This window comes from Salmo trutta, chromosome 30 (genome assembly GCF_901001165.1).
Source record: "Salmo trutta chromosome 30, fSalTru1.1, whole genome shotgun sequence".
Classification (NCBI taxonomy): Eukaryota; Metazoa; Chordata; class Actinopteri; order Salmoniformes; family Salmonidae; genus Salmo; species Salmo trutta.
In genome coordinates, this window is record NC_042986.1 from 18,524,537 (window position 1) to 18,544,870 (window position 20,334).

The 20,334-nt window shown below is 41.5% G+C and overlaps 1 protein-coding gene across 4 annotated transcripts in view; it reads left to right on the forward strand.

Moving 5' to 3' along the window:
• The window catches only part of LOC115168165 (vitamin D3 receptor A), a 97,803-nt gene extending 79,361 nt beyond the window's left edge, over window positions 1-18,442 (forward strand). For all 4 annotated transcript variants that reach the window (XM_029723174.1, XM_029723176.1, XM_029723175.1 and 1 more), the window contains 6 exons: window positions 6,006-6,190; window positions 6,424-6,523; window positions 8,557-8,740; window positions 12,152-12,306; window positions 16,896-17,012; window positions 17,905-18,442. In XM_029723174.1, coding sequence (XP_029579034.1) covers window positions 6,006-6,190; window positions 6,424-6,523; window positions 8,557-8,740; window positions 12,152-12,306; window positions 16,896-17,012; window positions 17,905-18,158 — 995 coding nt within the window. In that variant the 3' untranslated portion in view covers window positions 18,159-18,442. The remainder of the gene's footprint in view (window positions 1-6,005; window positions 6,191-6,423; window positions 6,524-8,556; window positions 8,741-12,151; window positions 12,307-16,895; window positions 17,013-17,904) is intronic.
• Window positions 18,443-20,334: the final 1,892 nt, after the last annotated feature.

The following is a 20,334-nucleotide window of genomic DNA, read 5'->3' on the forward strand; positions in this document are numbered from 1 at the left end:
CTGCATCCAATTTGCTGAGTAGAGTGTTGGAGGCTATTTTGTAAATGACATCGCCAAAGTCAAGGATCGGCAGGATAGTCAGTTTTACGAGGGTATGTTTGGCAGCAAGAGTGAAGGATGCTTTGTTGCGAAATAGGAATCCGATTCTAGATTTAATTTTGGATTGGAGATGCTCAATGTGTCTCTGGAAGGAGTGTTTAGTCTAACCAGACACCTAGGTATTTGTAGTTGTCCACATATTCTAAGTCAGACCCGTCCAGAGTAGTGATGCTGGACAGGCGGGCAGCGATCGGTTGAAGAGCATGCATTTAGTTTTACTTGCATTTAAGAGCAGTTGGAGTCCACGGAAGGAGAGTTGTATGGCATTGAAGCTCGTCTGGAGGTTAGTTGCACAGTGTCCAAAGAAGGGCCAGAAGTATACAGAATGGTGCCATCTGCATAGAGGGGGATCAGTAAATCACCAGCAGCAATAGCGACATCATTGACATATACAATACTTACAGTACCAGTCAAAAGTTAGAACACATCTACTCATTCAAGGGTTTTTCTTTATTTTTACTGTTTTCTACATTGTAGAATAATAGTGAAGACATCAACTGAAATAACATCAAAAAAGTGTTAAACAAATAGCCACACTTTGCCTTGATGACAGCTTTGCACGCTCTTGGCATTCTCTCAACCAGCTTCATGAGGTAGTCACCTGGAATGCATTTCAATCAATGCCTTGTTAAAAGTTCATTTGTTACTTTTCGTTCCTTAATGCATTTGAGCCAATCAGTTGTGGTATACAGAAGATAACCCTACTTGGTAAAAGTCCATATTATGGCAAGAACAGCTCAAATAAGCAAAGAGAAACGACAGTCCATCATTACTTTAAGACATGAAGGTTAGTCAATCCAAAACATTTCAAGAACATTTCTTCAAGTGCAGTCGCAAAAACCATCAAGCGCTATGATGAAACTGGCTCTCATGAGGACCGACACAGAAAAGGAAGACCCAGAGTTACCTCTGCTGCAGAGGATAAGTTCATTAGAGTTACCAGACTCTGCAGCCCAAATAAATGCTTCAGAGTTTTAGTAACGGGCACATTTCAACAAAACTGTTCAGAGGAGACTGCGTTAATCAGGCCTTCATGGTCGAATTGCTGCAAAGATGCCACTACTAAAGGACACCAATAAGAAGAGGAGACTTGCTTGGGCCAAGAAACATGAGCAATGGACATTAGACCAGTGAAAATCTGTCCTTTGGTCTGATGGTTCCAGATTTTTGGTTCCAGCCGCTGTGTCTTTGTGAGACGCAGAATAGGTGAACGGATGATCTCTGCATATGTGGTTCCCACCTTGAAGCATGGAGGTGTGGTGGTGCTTTGCAGGAAACAGTCAGTGATTTATTTAGAATTCAAGGCACACTTAACCAGCATGGCTACCACAGCATTCTGCAGCGATACGCCATCCCATCTGGTGTGTGCATCATTTGTTTTTCAACAGGACAATGACCCAAAACACACCCAGGCTGTGCAAGGGCTATTTGACCAAGAATGAGAGTGATGGAGTGCTGCATCAGATGACCTGGCTTCCACAATCACCTGACCTCAAACCAATTGAGTTGGTTTGGGATGAGTTGGGCCACAGAGTGAAGGAAAAGCAGCCAATAAGTGCTCAGCATATGTGGGAACTCCTTCAAGACTGTTGTAAAAGCATTCCTCATGAAGCTGGTTGAGAGAATTCCAAGTGTGCATAGTGGTCGTCAATGCAAATGGTGGCTACTTTTGAAGAATCTCAAATATACACTTTTGGGTACTTTATGATTCCATATGTTATTATTTTATAGTTTTGATGTCTTCACTATTTTTCTACAATGTAAAAAATAGTAACAATAAAGAAAAACCCTTGAATGAGTAGGTGTATCCAAACTTTTGACTGGTGCTGTATGTAAATATGATATTTTTTATTTTGATAAATTTGCAAAGTATTTTATATATTTTTTTTAAATGATTGGGTATTGTGTGTAGATTGGTGAGGGGAATTTGTTTTTAATTCATTTTGAGGCTGTAATGTAATAAAATGTGCAAAAAGTGAAGAGGTCTGAATACTTTCTGAATGCACTGCATAACACGAGCCAGCTGCCTGGTTGTGGTTACAGTCAGCTCCCAAAGACTGTTTTATAAACTTATTTTCGTTCAATTTGCTGTTCACAGTGGGAAGACTATTGGCAAATGATAGACAAAAACATAAAATACATTCTACCACAGGCACAGCTGCTGTTAACTTGATCTGTCAGCATGTGAGCATGAAACGGCCAACATTTGTTTTACAGTTGCGTAATTCCTTTTCTGACAAGGGTAGTCCGGAAAGCTTTTTGCATGAATAACGCAAAAGCCATTTTGTGCAAATGAAGTAAGCAGAAGTTTCTAGAAAGCATCAGGCATGACAGGAATGTCTTGCCGTGAAGCTGATTCACATGTGACTCACTTAGAAAAGGCATTTAGTTGCTGTTTATCTACAAGGCTAACTTGTAGCAGTTACATGACTACACCTACCACGTGCATATTGATTTTGTTCATCCACACCGGACGCCATCATGACATGCAGGTTAAAATATCAAAGCCAACTGTGAACCAACTACACTGAACAAAAATAGAAACGCAACATGCAACAATTTCAAAGATTTAACGGAGTTAGTTTCTATAAGGAAATCAGTCAATTTAAATAAAGTAGGCCCTTATCTATGGATTTCACATGACTGGGAATACAGATATGCATCTGTTAGTCACAGATACCTTGAAATAAAGGTAGGGGTGTGGATCAGAAAATCAGTCAGTATCAGCTGTGACCAACGTTTGCCTCATGCAGCGTGACTCATCTCCTTCACATATAGTTGATCAGGCTGTTGATTGTGGTCTGTGGAATGTTGTCCTATTCAATGGCGAAGTTCCTTGATATTGTCGGGAACTAGAACACGCTATCGTACACATCGATCCAGAACATCCCAAACTGGCTTAGTGGGTGACATGTCTGGTGAGTATGTAGGCCACTAAAACAACGTTGGTTGTGGGATGTGGTTTTGAAATTATCTTCCAACTGCACGCTCCCTCAACTTGAGACATCTGTGGTGTTGTGTGACAACATTTTAGTGGGCTTTTATTGTCCCCAGCCAGCACAAGGTGCACCTGTGTAATGATCATTCTGTTTAATCAGCTTCTTGATATGCCACACCTTTCAGGTGAGTGGATTATTTTGGCCACGGAGAAATGCTCACTAACAGGGATGTAAACAAATTTGTGCACACAATTTGAGAGAAATAAGCTTTTTGTGGTTTTAGAATATTTCTGGGATCTTTCATTTCAGCTTATGAAACATGGGACCAGCAGTTTACATGTTGCTTTATATTTTTGTTCAGTATAGTTTTAGGATTTCTTGTGGTTTCTTCCTAATTGTTCCTATGTGGGGTGCTCTACATTTTGAAGATGAGCACCATCTTTTGAGCAGTTTCTTTGGGAGCTTATCTTGTGTTTGTGCATTGGGCTATTAAACCAGCCTGTTTTTAGATGCCCAGTCAATGAATGTGTGAACACAAGCTGTCGTCCAACAAAGACCACCCGGTGAGCGCGCTGAGCGGTGTGAGCGCGCTGAGCGGTCTGAGCGGTGTGAGCGCGCTGAGCGGTGTGAGCGCGCTGAGCGGTGTGAGCGCGCTGAGCGGTGTGAGCGCGCTGAGCGGTGTGAGCGCGCTGAGCGGTGTGAGCGGTGTGAGCGCGCTGAGCGGTGTGAGCGCGCTGAGCGGTGTGAGCGCGGTGAGCGGTGAGCGCGGGGTGAGCGCGCTGAGCGGGGTGAGCGCGCTGAGCGGGGTGAGCGCGCTGAGCGCGCTGAGCGGTGAGCGCGCTAGTTGGCAGCTCCGCTCGCTGAATGCTTAGTGAGCCCTTCTAGTGCTTGAATGTAAGTGCCTAGCTTCTTGGGTTTTAATGGTGATGCTAAATGTGACTCTTCAAGGAAAAATGATGGTGGCCAAAGTAAAATCTAGTGTATTTTTATCATTGCCGGACTTTGCTGCTCCACATTAGCTGTCAGTTCAGGTTATTTGTTCATGGACTGTGGCTGCCTGCTGGGTGTTTCATTGATGTTTGGTTCTATACTGTAATTCCATAATTGACAGAATTCTATGAATCTTTGCTGGATCTCCACTCAGCAGATGAGTTTTCTCACTTGGGTTGAAATCTGACATGAAGAGACCCCACATGACTTTCCAGTCTAGGTGGCATTGTTGTTCCCCACAGGAGGAGCAATTTACTACGACATAGGCCTACTTTTGTATTTTGGCAAATCCTTTTACATGTTGCCTTTTTATATTTTTGTTCAATATATATTAATTTGGGGGCATGACAAACACATGAAACATTCATGGACATTTAGCTAGCTTACTATTGCTAGCTAGTTTGTCCTGGTAGATGAACATTGAGTTGTTATTTTAACTGAAATGGATTATGGTCCTTTTTTGTTGTTGTTGTTGCTGAATCTGTAGAATTCTGACCCATGTCTGGGCATCGAACATCAAGCTGCACATCTAGCCATCCTGTTTTGAGCCAATTTATTTGAACAGTCTAAAAAAAAAGAATTCGTTTGTTACTGTAGGCTATATGTAAAAACAAAGAACCACAACACCTCAATTCACCATCACAAAGAAATGCATTAATATTTTGTTAAGGCAGGTCTTTAGAATCATTAAAAATATATAAAATCTGTGCTTAATAGCCTATGGCTATGCTTCCACAAGTGCTCACATGTAGAACATATTGAATAGCGGCTGTAATGCTCTACCAAAAAAATATATTTAGAAAAATAGAGCCCATGCCGTAATTATATATTTTTTGCAAATGTATGTTTTAGAAATCGTAGAACCTGTTCTTTCCGATATGTTATGAAATCAAAACGTCTTAACCTGCCTGAAGGATGATTTGGAAAAAGTAGCTTTTTTGGTGAGCTCTGTTCCCTTTGTGATTTACCTGCACTGCAGTCTCTTCACACGGGAATTAATAATATTCTCACCCATCAGACTATAGTCAATGTAATCTTGTCTTTAGGCTACATCTATTATTATAGGCCTATGTGTGAAATGAGTTTTGATATAGTTTAGGTGTAGACAACTTGTGAAGGAAGAGCATGGGGGAAATAACATGTCCTCATAAAAACTCTAAACAGTATGTTGAATAGACTTATTTAGGAAAAGGCAAGGACTGGTGTTTAAAATGTTAAATTCACGACCTCAAAATAATGCTCTCTGACTTTAGTTGCAGTAGTTATCTATCATTAATCTCTCTTCATTCATCTTTCAAATACCCACGTGGGGTCGTATGCTCCTGAAAACCAATGAGTAGATGGGAGAAGCGGGACTTGCAGCGCTTCAAGTGTCTCACCTAGATCCAAGTTCTGTTTTAGTGCTTGGCTACGCAGACACTCGGTCACACGCGTGACTGGTGTGGGTGAAATGATGTCTACATTTTATTTTGTAACGCTCGCAAATGCAATGTGTCCGGTGAGGTTTGTTAGCCTCTGTCTGGTACATTTGATATGATTATTTGTTTCATCGGTTGAAACTTAAATTGGCTTCTAGTTTAGTTTCCATATATTTACTAATGTATAGTTGATAGCCTCTGTCTGGTATATTTCTACATTGCTTTGTGTATCTTGTAGTGGTTTACCGCAGTATGGAATTTGGCATTATGTATGTTTGTTTGAGAAACAGAACAGCTCAGATGACACTTGTTGGTGCTATTGGTGGTTCTCCTTGGAAGAACATAAGCCTACACGCATTCTACTGTGCCTTGTTTCAACCCTCTCTCATAGTTTTCGTCACACAAACAGCAGCTATCAGCTAGTGATAGAAACTCACTTAATTGACCACTATTGTCAGGAGATCTGAGAGAGGCTCCTGTGAAAGGCAATCAGGCTAGCTGTGTTACCTCTTTCCCACCACTCTTCTCACCTGTCTCCCCTTCGCCTTCCTCTCCCCAGTCATCCTGACAGATGAGGAGGTGCAGAGGAAGAAGGATCTGATCCAGAAGAGGAAGGAGGAGGAGGCGGCGCGGGAGGCCCTGAGACCAAGGCTGAATGACAAGCAGAGCCAGGTCATCGCGTCACTGGTGGAGGCACACCACAAGACCTACGACGACTCCTACTCCGACTTCTCACGCTTTAGGGTCTGTACTGATCGAAATATGCTTAGCCACTCACGGTCTCACTTTTTTTGCTGTATATATTTTATTGCGATATGAAATCACAGCTATTGCATGACATGCATTTTAATGTTTTACCATTTTCAATTCAAGTGATTCTGGGTCTGTTGTTTTGTCAATCACTCCCATGTGCACTTCACAGGATAGACACAATGTGTTTTTGCTATATGTTAAATGCATGTGTTGTGTGTTTGCAGCCCCCGGTGCGAGGGGGCCCAGTAACACGCAGTGCCAGTCGTGCAGCCTCCCTTCACTCGCTGTCAGATGCCTCCTCAGACTCCTTCAACCACTCACCAGGTGAGGGGGACATGCGCAGGCACACAGTATACATGCACCACAATCACATGTTCCATTAACATGATGAGCAAGACTACTTTTGTCGTCATTGACAAGTCTCTCCAAATGTCTTGAGTCAATAAGTATTCATCCCTTTTGTTGAGGCAAGCCTAAATAAGTTCAGGAGTAAAAATGTGCTTAACAAGTCACATAATAAGTTCCATGGACTCTGTGCAATAATAGTGTTTTTATAACTACCTATTCTCTGTACCCCACACATACAATTATCTGTAAGGTCCCTCAGTCGAGCAATGAATTTCAAACACAGATTCAACCACAAAGACCAGGGAAAGAAGGGCACCTATTGGTAGAAGGGTAAAATAAAAAATCTGACATTGAATATCTCTTTGAGCATGGTGAAGTTATTACTTATACTTTAGATGTATCAACACACCCAGACACTACAAAGATACCGGGGTCCTTCCTAACTCAGTTGCCAGAGAGGAAGGAAACCACTCAGGGATTTCACCATGAGGTCAATGGTGACTTTAAAACAGAGTTTAATGGGTGTGATAGGAGAAAACTGAGGATGGATAGTTACTTCCACAATACTAACCTAAATGACAGAGTGAAAAGAAGGAAGCCTGTACAGAATAGAAATATTCCAAAACTTGCTTTCTGTTTGCAATAAGGCACTAAATGTGGCAAAGAAATTCACTTTATGTCCTGAATACAAATTGTTTAGGGCAAATCCAACACATCCCTGAGTACCATTCTTCATATTTTCAAGCATGGTGGTGGCTGCATCATGTTATGGGTATTCTTGTCATCGGCAAAGACTAAGAAGTTTTTTAGGATAAAAATAAACTGAATAGAGCTAAGCACAGGAAAAATCCTAAAGGGAAAACCTGGTTGTCTGCTTTCCAAACAGACACTGGGTGACATTACCTTTCAGCAGGACAATATCCTAAAACACAAGGCCAAGTCTACACTGGAGTTCCTTACCAAGATGACGTTGAATGTTCCTGAGTGGCCTAGTTACAGTTTTGACAAATCGGCTTGAAGATCTATGCATAGACTTGAAAATGGCTGTCTAGCAATGATCAACAAGCAACTTGAGGGCACTTGAAGAATTTTAATGATATAAATGTGCAAATATTGCACATTCCAGGTGTACAAAGCTCTAAGAGACTTACCCAGAATGACTCACAGCTGTAATTGCTGCCAAAGATGATTGTACCATGTATTGACTCAGGGTGGTGAATACTTATGTAAATTAGATTTCTGTATATACTTTTCATAACATTTGGTCAAATTCATATTTTTAAAAATCCAGCTGTAACACAAAATTGGTATCAGTCTAGGGGTATGATTACTGTTACTGCAGTAGGCTATAGGCCTATTTCAATCATATTGAAATACATTTAATGTTCAATAAATTGAGTTCTGTTTTGTTACTTGTATCTTACTGTCTGTAAATTGTCTGAATATATTTCATAATGTATAGCCTTTAATGTGCGGTAAGCATTAGAATTGTATTGAATAAGCATTAGAGTAAGCTGCCTCAATATTTGCAGCCGTAGGTGGTAATAGCTCTCTGGGAGCTGATCCGTTGTAGGTAATGTGAGTAATACTAATGTTAAGATGAGATTTGAATTGAGAAAGATGATCTGAGAGAAGCACTGACTTCTCTTTCGATCCAATCAGTATCGACACATGCTCCAACGACGCATTTGTAGTGTCTGTTCTCTTTGCGTGGTGTTTTGGGAAACGCATGTTATATCTTCGGCTGTTGTAGGAAAGATGTGTCGTTAAAGCTCTCATAAGCCTAAGTTACATCGCTTTTGGGAAACTGGGCCCTGGAAGAGTTGAATGGCCTTTTGTACCATTTCATTGTAAACCTTTTGCTTCCTTTAGCAACCATTTATTGCCACTGACATCTCTCACTCGCTCACATTCCCCATGATCTCTTACATTTATCCTTTCTCTTTATTATTGAACACCTCTCTTTCTACCATCTCCATTAAACACCTTTATTCTCTCTCCCTGTGTAGAGTCAGTGGACACCAAGCTGATGAAATTCAGCAGTCTGTTGATGATGTACCAGGACAGTGCAGGCAGCCCAGACTCCAGTGAGGACGATGGCTCCAAATTCTCCATGTTACCCCACCTGGCTGACCTGGTCAGTTACAGCATCCAGAAGGTCATCGGCTTTGCTAAGATGATCCCTGGCTTCAGGTGGGACTCTATGCATATCATGTGCCTTCTCTGGTCTGGGGTTAGTTCTACATTTTGCCCACTAATGGTTAAGGTTAGGATTGTACGTAGTAGAAAATTCACCCCGGAGCCCTACAATTGTACATTAAAGGGATTGTGTAGGACCTACACAAATCATTGCTCCACCATATTCTGTATCTTTAATTAGGCAATTACACAACATGTTGATCTGGAGGTGGATGTCTGTCAGGCTCCTTCTGTCCATTTAAGCCGGTAGTAGTTATTTCTGTGGGTGGACGACTTCATTAATTGCATAGCTACAAGCTTTGGTACAGTGTTATTGTGTGTGTGTGTGTAAGGCATTTGATAAACACTTAGGGCCTCCGGCGGGTGCTGCTCAGTGCTCTTCCTGGAATACGCTGGAACAGAGTGATTGCATCACATGACGTGTTCAGTTAAGGTTCCCGATCCGTCCCCAGATGTATGCAGTCAGTGAACATGTTGTACAGAACATGCCGTGAATACATATTCACAACAAGTTGTTTCATGTTTAGCATGTGGTTCCAACAAAGCAGTAATGATGTCCTCAGCATGGGGAAGGGTGTGCCAGACAAATTTAACATTCATAGACTCACTAGTAGAGTTGATTTACTGCGGGAATGAATCCTCATTCTCAAAATGACTAAATGCGGAAAGGCCAAAGTCAAATATGCGTAGGGAAGTGGTAAACTCTCATACTGTGGAAAATTGTACAGTCATTCCTGCACCCTCTCCCCAATAGTTGATCTCCATGAACTATCAAAGCCTATGCGCCGTGCTTACAGTACTTATTTGAACTTCGGTCTCAGAAAGCATTCAGGGAAATGGCTGAAACATGTATTTGTGATGAAGGGTTAGATCACAGGTGTAAACGGATCTCTCTCGCCAGCCATATCAGTCGGTGTTGCATGTATTCAGGATTCCCATTCAGTTACAGGATCTGTTTAGAATGACCTGGCTGGCTGTGTGTTTGCCTGGCAGCCTTTGTTAGTGTGGCTCTGTGGCTCATGACTCAGTCGTTGGCAGAGAAACTGCCTGTTCTCCAGCAGTCAGGTGCTGTACGGGCACAGCGGATCAAGATTCCCAGTAATTAGGTGTGCGTGTTGAAAGCAAAACAACTTAAGAAATTGAACATACTTTTTCTTATTATTTACCTTTGCTGGCACTTGTAGCACCAAAACAACTGTAAAAGCTACCAGTCTTCAGGTTGCTAGGAAAAAGTTCTGTTACTACTTATACTTTTCGCACAACAACGTTTGCATATATCCCAATGTATTTAAATGGCTATAGGTTTGAATGGGAAAAATTCTGCTCGCTTCTAGTGACTAGTCTTCAACCATTTAAGCTAAAAACGCCATTCAAACTTTCAAATGTGCGAAACATTCTGGAATAATGTGCTTGTATACAGATTTTTATAACCATGTAACCATTTGTTTGACATGTACAGACTGACTCAATTTAGTTTGTGGAAAGACTGACACTTTTTTAAATTTGCATAAGCCACATATACTTTAAAGGCAACATTTGGATTCGCCACCAATCTCAGTCCTCTTTAAAGTGAACTATGGGAGAGGAGAAAACATTTTTTTAAATAAAAGAATCTGCTCTTGATTTTGAATGAGGACTCAACTCTTTTGCCACTTAATTTAACCTATTTTGTGGTCTGAGTCCTCTTTGCATTCACATTGTTGTGTTTAGAAAGGGACCGATGTCTTTTTTTTATTCTGTCATTGCACTGGGTCTTTACAAAGTGCAGGACAAGCCATTCCATCAGAACGTGTTATCGGACAGCTACATATAGCTACTTGCATTTTGGAAGCTAATAGATTGTATTATTTTAAAAGTTGAGACATAATAGTTGTAATTGGAAGATATTATTATAATGTAAATATTATTGTTAACTGAATACATAGCAGAAGAATAACTGCAGATTAAATAATGCTGTAATTGAAAAATGTAAACCCAATGTAGGCTACTGCAACTTTAAATGCTAGAATAGATTTTGTAAAAACACACATGGCTTATGATGCTAATACTATTCACTCAAGCTTACTAAACTAGCCTGCTATAATATCTCCACACCTACAAACCACCCCAAAATAGCTCACTATAACCAGAGAAGAAGAGGCAAAGTGACAATCTGTCTGTGAAAATACAAGGTTAAGCAGTGGAACTGGGGATTTTTTGTATGGAGGTTAATGGGAAACATAAAATTGAATTGCTAATTTGCTACGCAAGGTTTATTTGATCGAATAGAATTTTAGGTTTTTGTGAATGTGCGCACGTGGTACGGCAACTTTGAGACAAACTACTTTATATCGGAGTTGTGCATGTTGTTCACGCGTGTATCTGCCCTCTCATTGGCTAGAATGTTCCCGACTAATCCTACCGTCTCCCACCTGCCTTCCGCCTTTGCAGACGTATTCCCATAGTTGGAGCAGTCAGTCCAGTATCTTGTTAGTATATAGATAATCTTTGCCAATACTAACCAGTTGGCCTATGAAAACCATATTACTACTGCAGTCACAACCACTACAGTGCGACCATTTTACTTGCATATGTGCCTAAATATTTTGGTGTTAGACCTGGTATTTAAATTTTGGAGCACCAGTGTGCCGAGAGAAATGAAGGATTCTAGCTTTATTACCTCAAATATTTTCATTGTGCTCCTAAATTTCTTGGTGTGTGCCTCCATTTTCCGTCTACCACTACTACCACTACTCTTTCACAACCATATACTTCAAGACTAGCAAGTACACACATTTACCTCAGGTAGTCATTTTCTAGTTTGGTATTAACCTTGGTACGGGTGTGTGAATATGGATAGGGAGAGATGTGGGTGGAGGGGTAGAACAGCATGCCCCTGTGTGCTCATGCTCAAAAGAAAACAGTGGAATGCCGTCGTCCTGGTAACCATATGCATTGTACATCTTGTCCTTCCTGTTTCTCTCCTCCCCTAGAACATTCTAGAGAACAGTGCTGATTCACTCATCCTGTCAGAAGACACGTCTGTGGGTACAAAAAATAAAAATGAGTATGAGATGGAAATTTTGTTTTCTTCAGACAATCCTGCAATTCCAGTTTCAAGGATAAGAACTACTTTTTTTTGTTAGGAAGTAAAAGAAAGGCATTGTCCAATGGACTCCAAGATTCCAGCCTAGGTATGGTGTTATGCTGATTCCCTCATCTTTTGGTACCAATGGAACCCAGTCTTTAAATCTCTGCCCTCAAATCTGGACTGAATCGCACAATGGGAGAAACAGGTTCCTATTGCCTCAATTCTTCAGCTGGTATAATAGAAGCTGATAAGAGGCCCTCTGTGTGATGTGATGATGGGTAAGGGCACCCTGTCACACTGCATGTTTGGCTCAGTACATGTTATTGTGTTTCCAGAGGGCTGACTGCTGAGGACCAGATCGCCCTGCTCAAGTCAAGTGCCATCGAGATCATTATGCTACGCTCCAACCAGTCTTTCAACCTAGAGGACATGTCCTGGAGCTGTGGTGGTAGCCCTGACTTCAAGTACTGCGTCAACGACGTCACCAAGGGTGAGACACTGAGGCACACACACACACACATACATATGTGTGTGTGCGCACACGTATATATGTTGAGTGCTGTGAAAAAGTATTTGCCCCCTTCCTGATTTATCACACTTAAATGTTTCAGATCATCAAACACATTTTAATATTACACAAAGATAACACAAAATGCAGTTTTTAAGTGATGATTTTATTTATTAATGGAAAAAAGCTATCCGAACCTTCATGGCCCTATGTGAAAAAGCCACATTGGAGGGTTTTTGAGCATGAACCACCTTTTTAAGGTCACGCCACAGCATCTCAATCGGATTCAAGTCCGGACTTTGAATGGCGTAAAAAAATAAATAATAACAATGTTCTGGAGTGGCGTAGTCAGAGGTGGACTTGCTGGTGTGTTTTGGATCATTGTCCTGCTGCAAAACCCAAGTGCACTTCAGCTTGAGGTCACGAACTGATGGCCGGACATTCTCCTTCAGGATTTTTTGGTAGAGAGCAGAATTCATGGTTCCATCAATCATAGCAAGTCGTCCAGGTCCTGAAGCAGCAAAGCAGCCCCAGACCATCACACTACCACCACCATATGACTGTTGGTATGATGTTCCTTGTCTGAAATGCTGTGTTACTTTTACGCCAGATGTAACGGGACGCACACCTTCCAAAAGTTCAACTTTTGTCTCGTGTGTCCACAGAATATTTTCCCAAAAGTCTTGGGGATCATCAAGATGTTTTTTGCCAAAAGTGAGACGAGCCTTTATGTTCTTTTTGGTCAGCAGTGGTTTTCGCCTTGGAACTCTGCCATGGATGCCATTTTTGCCCATTCTCTTTCTTATGGTTGAGTCATGAACACTGACCTTAACTGAGGCAAGTAAGGCCTGCAGTTCTTTTAGATGTTGTTGTGGGTTCTTTTGTGACCTCTTGGATGAGTCGTCGATGCGCTCTTAGGGTAAGTTTGGTAGTCCGGCCACTCCTGGGAAGGTTCACCACTGTTCCAAATTTTCTCCATTTGTGGATAATGGCTCTCACCGTGGTTCACTGGAGTCCCAAAGCTTTAGAAATGGCTTTGTAACCCTTTCCAGACTGATAGGTGTCAATTACTTTGTCTCTCATCTGTTCCTTAATTTCTTTGGATTGCGGCATGATGTCTTGCTTTTTGAGATCTTTCGGCCTACTTCACTGTCCGACAGGTTCTATTTAAGTGATTTCTTGATTCAACAGGTCTGGCAGTAATCAGCTAGTGAAATTGAACTCAGCTTTCCAAGAAATGTGATTAACCACAGTAAATTCATGATTTAACAAGAGGGGGAATTACTTTGTCACATAGGGCCATGAAGGTTCGGATAATTTTATTTATTAAAGGAAAAAAGCTATCACTTAACTGCATTTTGTGTTTACTTGGGTTATTTTTGTGTAATACTAACATTTGTTTGATCTGACACATTTAAGTGTGACAAATGTGCAAAAAAATAAGAAATCAGGAAGGTGGCAAATACTTTTTCACAGCACTGTAAATACAGTTGAAGTCTTTGTGACATCAGCTGATGTAAGAAGGGATTTATAAATAAATGTGATTGAAGTCGGAAGTTTACATACACCTTAGCCAAATACATTTAAACTCAGTTTTTCACAATTCCTGACATTTAATCCTGGTAAAAATTCCCTGTCTTAGGTCACTTAGGATCACCACTTTATTTTAAGAATGTGAAATATCAGAATAATAGTAGAGAATTATTTATTTCAGCTTTTATTTCTTTCATCACATTCCCAATGGGTCAGAAGTTTACATACACTCAAGTAGTATTTGGTAGCATTGCCTTTAAATTGTTTAACTTGGGTCAAACGTTTCGGGTAGCCTTCCACAAGCTTCCCACAATAAGTTGGGTGAATTTTGGCCCATTCCTCCTGACAGAGCTGGTGTAACGGAGTCCGGTTTGTAGGCCTCCTTGCTCGCACACGCTTTTTCAGTTCTGCCCACACATTTTCTATAGGACTGAGGTCAGGGCTTTGTATTGGCCACTCCAATACCTTGACTTTGTCCTTAAGCAATTTAGCCACAACTTTGGAAGTATGCTTGGGGTCATTGTCCATTTGGAAGACCCATTTGCGACCAAGCTTTAACTTCCTGACTGATGTCTTGAGATGTTGCTTCAATATATCCACATCATTTTCTTCCTCATGATGCCATCTATTTTGTGAAGTGCACCAGTCCCTCCTGCAGCAAAGCACACCCACAAAATGATGCTGCCACCCCCGTGCTTCACGGTTGGGATGGTGTTCTTCGGCTTGCAAGCATCCCCCCTTTTCCTCCAAACATAACAATGGTCATTTTGGCCAAACAGTTCTATTTTTGTTTCATCAGACCAGAGGACATTTCTCCAAAAAGTACAATCTTCGTCCCCATGTGCAGTTGCAAACCGTAGTCTGGCTTTTTTATGGCGGTTTTGGAGCAGTGGCGTGAGCGGCCTTTCAGGTTATGTTGAAAGATGGGACTCTTTTTACTGTGGATATAAATACTTTTGTACCTGTTTCCTCCAGCATCTTCACAAGGTCCTTTGCTGTTGTTCTGGGATTGATTTTGCACTTTTCGCACCAAAGTACATTCATCTCTGAGCGGTATGCCGGCTACATGGTCCCATGGTGTTTATACTTGCGTACTATTGTTTGTACAGATGAACGTGGTACCTTCAGTCGTTTGGAAATTGTTCCCAAGGATGAACCAGACTTGTGGAGGTCTATAATTTTTTTTTCTGAGGTCTTGGCTGATTTCTTTTGATTTTCCCATGATGTCAAGCAAAGAGGCACTGAGTTTGAAGGTAGGCCTTGAAATACATCTACAGGTACACCTCCAATTGACTCATGATGTCAAATAGCATATCAGAGGCTTCTAAAGCTATGACATCATTCTCTGGAATTTTCAAAGCTGTTTAAAGGCACAGTCAACTTAGTTTGTTAACTTTTGACATGCTGGAATTGGTATACAGTGAAATAATCTGTCTGTAAACAATTGTTGGAAAAAATACTTGTCTTGCACAAAGTAGATGTCCTGACCGACATGCCAAAACTATAGTTTGTTAACAAGAAATTTGTGGAGTGGTTGAAAAATGATTTTGAATGTCTGCAACCTAAGTGCATGGAAACTTCTGACTTCAACTGTGTGTGTGTATATGTATATATACACACTCTTCACACTACATAAAGTGCCTTCAGAAATTATTCATACCCCTTGACTTATTCCACATTTTGTTTGTTGGAATTCAAATTTGATTAAATTGTTTTTTTGTTTTTTTTCTCACCCATCTGCACACAATGCCGAATAATGACAAAGTGCAAACGTGTTTTTAGACATATTTGCACATTTATAACAACCAAAAAAAATTCTGATATTTTTTGTTTAACCTTTATTTAACTAGGCAAGTCCGTTAAGAACAAATTCTTATTTACAATGATGGCCTACTAAAAGGCAAAAGGCCTCCTGTGGGGCGGGGGCTGGGATTATAAAAGAAATACAATATAAATATAGGACAAAAGACACATCACAACAAATGAGACAAAACTACATAAAGAGAGACCTAAGACAACAACACAGCATGGTAGCAACACAAAATGATAGCAGCATCGGGGCGACAGCGTAGCCTAGTGGTTAGAGCGTTGGACTAATAACCGAAAGGTTGCAAGATCGAATCCCCGAGCTGACAAGGTACAAATCTGTCGTTCTGCCCCTGAACAAGGCAGTTAACCCACTGTTCCTAGGCTGTCATTGAAAATAAGAATTTGTTCATGACTTGCCAGGTTAAATAAAGGTCTTTTTTTTTTTTTTTTTTTTAAATCAAACATGGTACAAATATTATTGGGCACAGACAACAGCACAAAGGGCAAGAAGGTAGAGACAACAATACATCACACAGTACCAGTCAACACACCTACACACACCTACACACACCTACTTATTCAAGGGTTTTTCATTATTTTTCCTTTTTTCTACATTGTAGAAAACAAATCAAAATATATTTTATATTTGAGATTCTTCAAATGTGGCCACTCTTTACCTTGGTGACAGCTTTGCACACGCATACAGCCAAAACAACTCTGGAATGGCTTCAAAACAAGAATATGAAAATCCTTGAGTGGCCCAGCCAAAGCCGAGACTTGAATCCCATTTGAAAATCAATGGAAAGACTTGGAGATTGCTGTTCACCGCCACTCCCCATTTAACTTAACGGAGCTTGAGAAAATCTGCGAGGAAGAATAGGAGAAAATCCTAAAGCTGAATAATACATACCCAAGGCGAATCAAAGCAGTAATAGCTGCCCAAGATGCTCTTACAAAGTATTGACACACGGTATGAATATGCCTACTTATCTAAATTAGATTCCTGCATTCATTTTTCTAAAAACATTTTTTCACTTTGTCGTCATGTGGTATTGTGTGTAGATGGTTGAAAATGAGATGCATATTTCATCTGGGTTTTTTTCAGGCTGTAACACAACAAAATGTGGAATAAGTCAAGAGATATGAATACTTTCTGAAGGCACTGTAGTTCAATCACTATGTCAAACCACATGAACACACACTTACCCCCTGTCTGCCGCTCCCTGTAGCGGGTCACACTCTGGACCTGTTGGAGCCGCTAGTGAAGTTCCAGGTGGGCCTGAAGAAACTCAGCCTCCATGAGGAGGAACACGTGCTGCTCATGGCCATCTGCCTGCTGTCTCCAGGTATCTACCTGACCGCTGCCATCTGTGCTTGTTCGTATATGCGTTACATGTGTTTTACGTGTGTGCGTGTGTGTGTGCACACAAGTTGAGTATGTGCTTGGTTATACGCTGAGTGTACAGAGCATTAGGAACACCTGCTGACCAGGTGAAAGCTATGATCCCTTATTGATGTCACCTGTTAAATCCACTTCAATCAGTGTAGGTGAAGGGGAGGAGACAGGTTGAAGAAGGATTTTTGAGACATGGATTGTGTATGTGGTGAATGGGTAAGACAAAATATTTAAGTGACTTTGAAAGGGGTATTTTTATTTTTATTTAACCTTTATGTAACTAGGCAAGAACAAATTCTTATTTACAATGACGACCTACCCCGGGCAAACCCAGACAATGCTGGGCCAATTGTGCGCCGCCCTATGGGACTTCGCATCACGGCCGGTTGTGATACTGCCTGGAATCGAACCAGGGTCTGTGGTGATGCCACTAGCACTGAGATGCAGTGCCTTAGACCACTGTGGCACTCGGGAGCCCCAATGGTAGTAGGTGTCAGGTGCACCGGTTTGAGTGTGTCAAGAACTGCAATGCTGCTGGGTTTTTCACATTCCACAGTGTCCCGTGTGTATCAAGAATAGTCCACCACCCAAAGGACATCCAGCCAACTTGACACAACTGTTGGAAGCATTGGAGTCATCCAACATGGGCCAGCATCCCTGTGGAACGCTTTCGACACCTTGTAGAGTCCATGCCCCGATAAATTGAGGCTGTTCTGAGTGCAAAAGTGTGTGCAACTCAATTTTAGAAAGGTGTTCCTAGGGTTTGCACACTGTATGTTTGTGTGCATTCCAATCTCTTCTTCACTCCTTTTGACAGCCTCTCCCTCCTCCCCTCGATGTAGATCGTCCAGGGGTGCAGGACCATGCTAAGATCGAGGTTCTCCAGGACAGTCTGTCGGAGGTGCTCCAGGCCTACATCAGGGTGAACCACCCGGGAGGACGGCTGCTCTACGCCAGGATGATCCAGAAGCTGGCCGACCTGCGCAGCCTCAACGAGGAGCACTCCAAACAGTACCGCTCGCTGTCCTTCCAGCCAGAGCACAGCATGCAGCTCACCCCGCTGGTGCTGGAGGTGTTTGGGAGCGAGGTGTCCTAGCAGCCACACCGACCCACACCACCACCCCTCTGGTTGGAAGAGATGGACAGACGATCCCTCCCGTGAGGACCCCCGGGAGTTAATTTGTTGAGTTGCTGCTGGATAGAGGGCTCAGCGATGGGGTTGATGGAAGGGACTCTGTGGGGGAATAGCGGAATGGACCGGAAAGTCACACTGTCACAGAAAAGGTTTTCGGGGGTTAATCAGGGTATTATGGGTAAATAGAGGAGGAAGGGGCTTCGATAATGTTGTAATTTCCCATTGATAAGAAAAAGGGAATTTCGAATACATTGTATTTATAACTAAACTATAAATACACAGTACCAGTCAAAAGTTTGGATACACCTACTCATTCGAAGGTTTTTCTTTATTTGTACTATTTTCTACATTGTAGAACAATAGTGAATACATCAAAACAATGAAATAACACATATGGAATCATGTACTAACCCCAAAAAATGTTAAACAAATAAAAAATATATATATATTCTTTAGATTCTTCCAAGTAGTCGGGTGACCCTTTGCCTTGATGACAGCTTTGCACACTCTTGGCATTCTCTCAACCAGCCTCACCTGGAATGCTTTTCCAGCCGTCTTGAAAGAGTTCCCACATATGCTGAGCACTTGTTGGCTGCTTTTCCTTCACTCTGCGGTTCAACTCATCCCAAACCATCTCAATTTGGTTGAGGTCGGGTGATTGTGGATCTGATCCATTTACATTACATTACATTTAAGTCATTTAGCAGACGCTCTTATCCAGAGCGACTTACAAATTGATCCAGCATTCATCACTCTCCCTTTTTGGTCAAATAGCCCTTACACAGCCTGGAGGTTGGTTTGTCATTGTCCTGTTGAATAACAAATGATAGTCCTATTAAGTGCTAACCAGATGGGATGGCGTATCACTGCAGAATGCTGTGGTAGCCATGCTGGTTAAGTGTGTCTTGACTTCTAAATAAATCACGACAGTGTCACCAGCAAAAGACCCCCACTCTATCACACCACCTCCTCCATGCGTCACGGTGGGAACTACACATGCGGAGATCACCTACTCTGCGTCTCACAAAGACACGGCGGTTGGAACCCAAAATCTCAAATTTGGACTCATCAGACAAAGGACAAATTTCCACTGGTCTAATGTCCGTTGCTTGTGTTTCTTGGCCCAAGCAAGTCTTTTCTTCTTATTGGTGTCTTTTTAGTAGTGGTTTCTTTGCAGCAATTTGACCATGGGGGCCTGATTTAAGGCAGTCTCCCCTGAACAGTTGATGTTGAGAAGTCTGTTATGCCTTCCCTGTGGCTCAGTTGGTAGAGCATGGTGTTTGCATTGCCAGCATGGTGTTTGCAACGCCAGGGTTGTGGGTTCGATTCCCACGGGGGGCCAGTACAAAAAATAAAATAAAACATTTATGAAATGTATGCATTCACTACTGTAAGTCGCTCTGGATAAAAGCGTCTGCTAAATGACTAAATGACTCCGTGAAGCATTTATTTGGGATGCAAATGAAGGTACGGTTAACTCTAATGAACTTATCCTCTGCAGCAGAGGTAACTCTGAGTCTTCCCTTCCTGTGGCGGTTCTCATGAGAGCCAGTTTCATCATGGCGCTTGATGATTTTTGTGACTGCGCTTGAAGAAACTTTAAAAGTTCTTAATGTTTTGGATTGACTAACTTTCATGTCTTAAAGTAATGATGGACTGTCGTTTCTCTTTGCTTATTTGAGCTGTTCTTGCCATAATATGGACTTAGCCCTATTTGGTAAAAGACCATCTTCTGTGTACCACCCCTACCTTGTCTCAACACAGCTGATTGGCTCAAATGCATTAAGAAGGAAAGGAATTTCACAAATTTACTTTTAACAAAGCACACCTATTAATTGAAATGCATTCCAGGTGACTATCTCATGAAGCTGGTTGAGAGAATGCCAAGAGTGTGCAAGCTGTCATCAAGGCAAAGGTTGGCCACTTTGCAGAATCTCAAATACAAAATATATTTTTATTTGTTTTACACTTTTTTGGTTACTACATGATTCCATATGTGTTATTTCATAGTTTTGATGTGTTCACTATTATTCTACAATGTAGAAAATAGTATAACAAAGAAACACATTTGAATGAGTAGGTGGGTTCAAACCTTTGTCTGGTACTGCATATACATACATGTAAACTAATATCTATA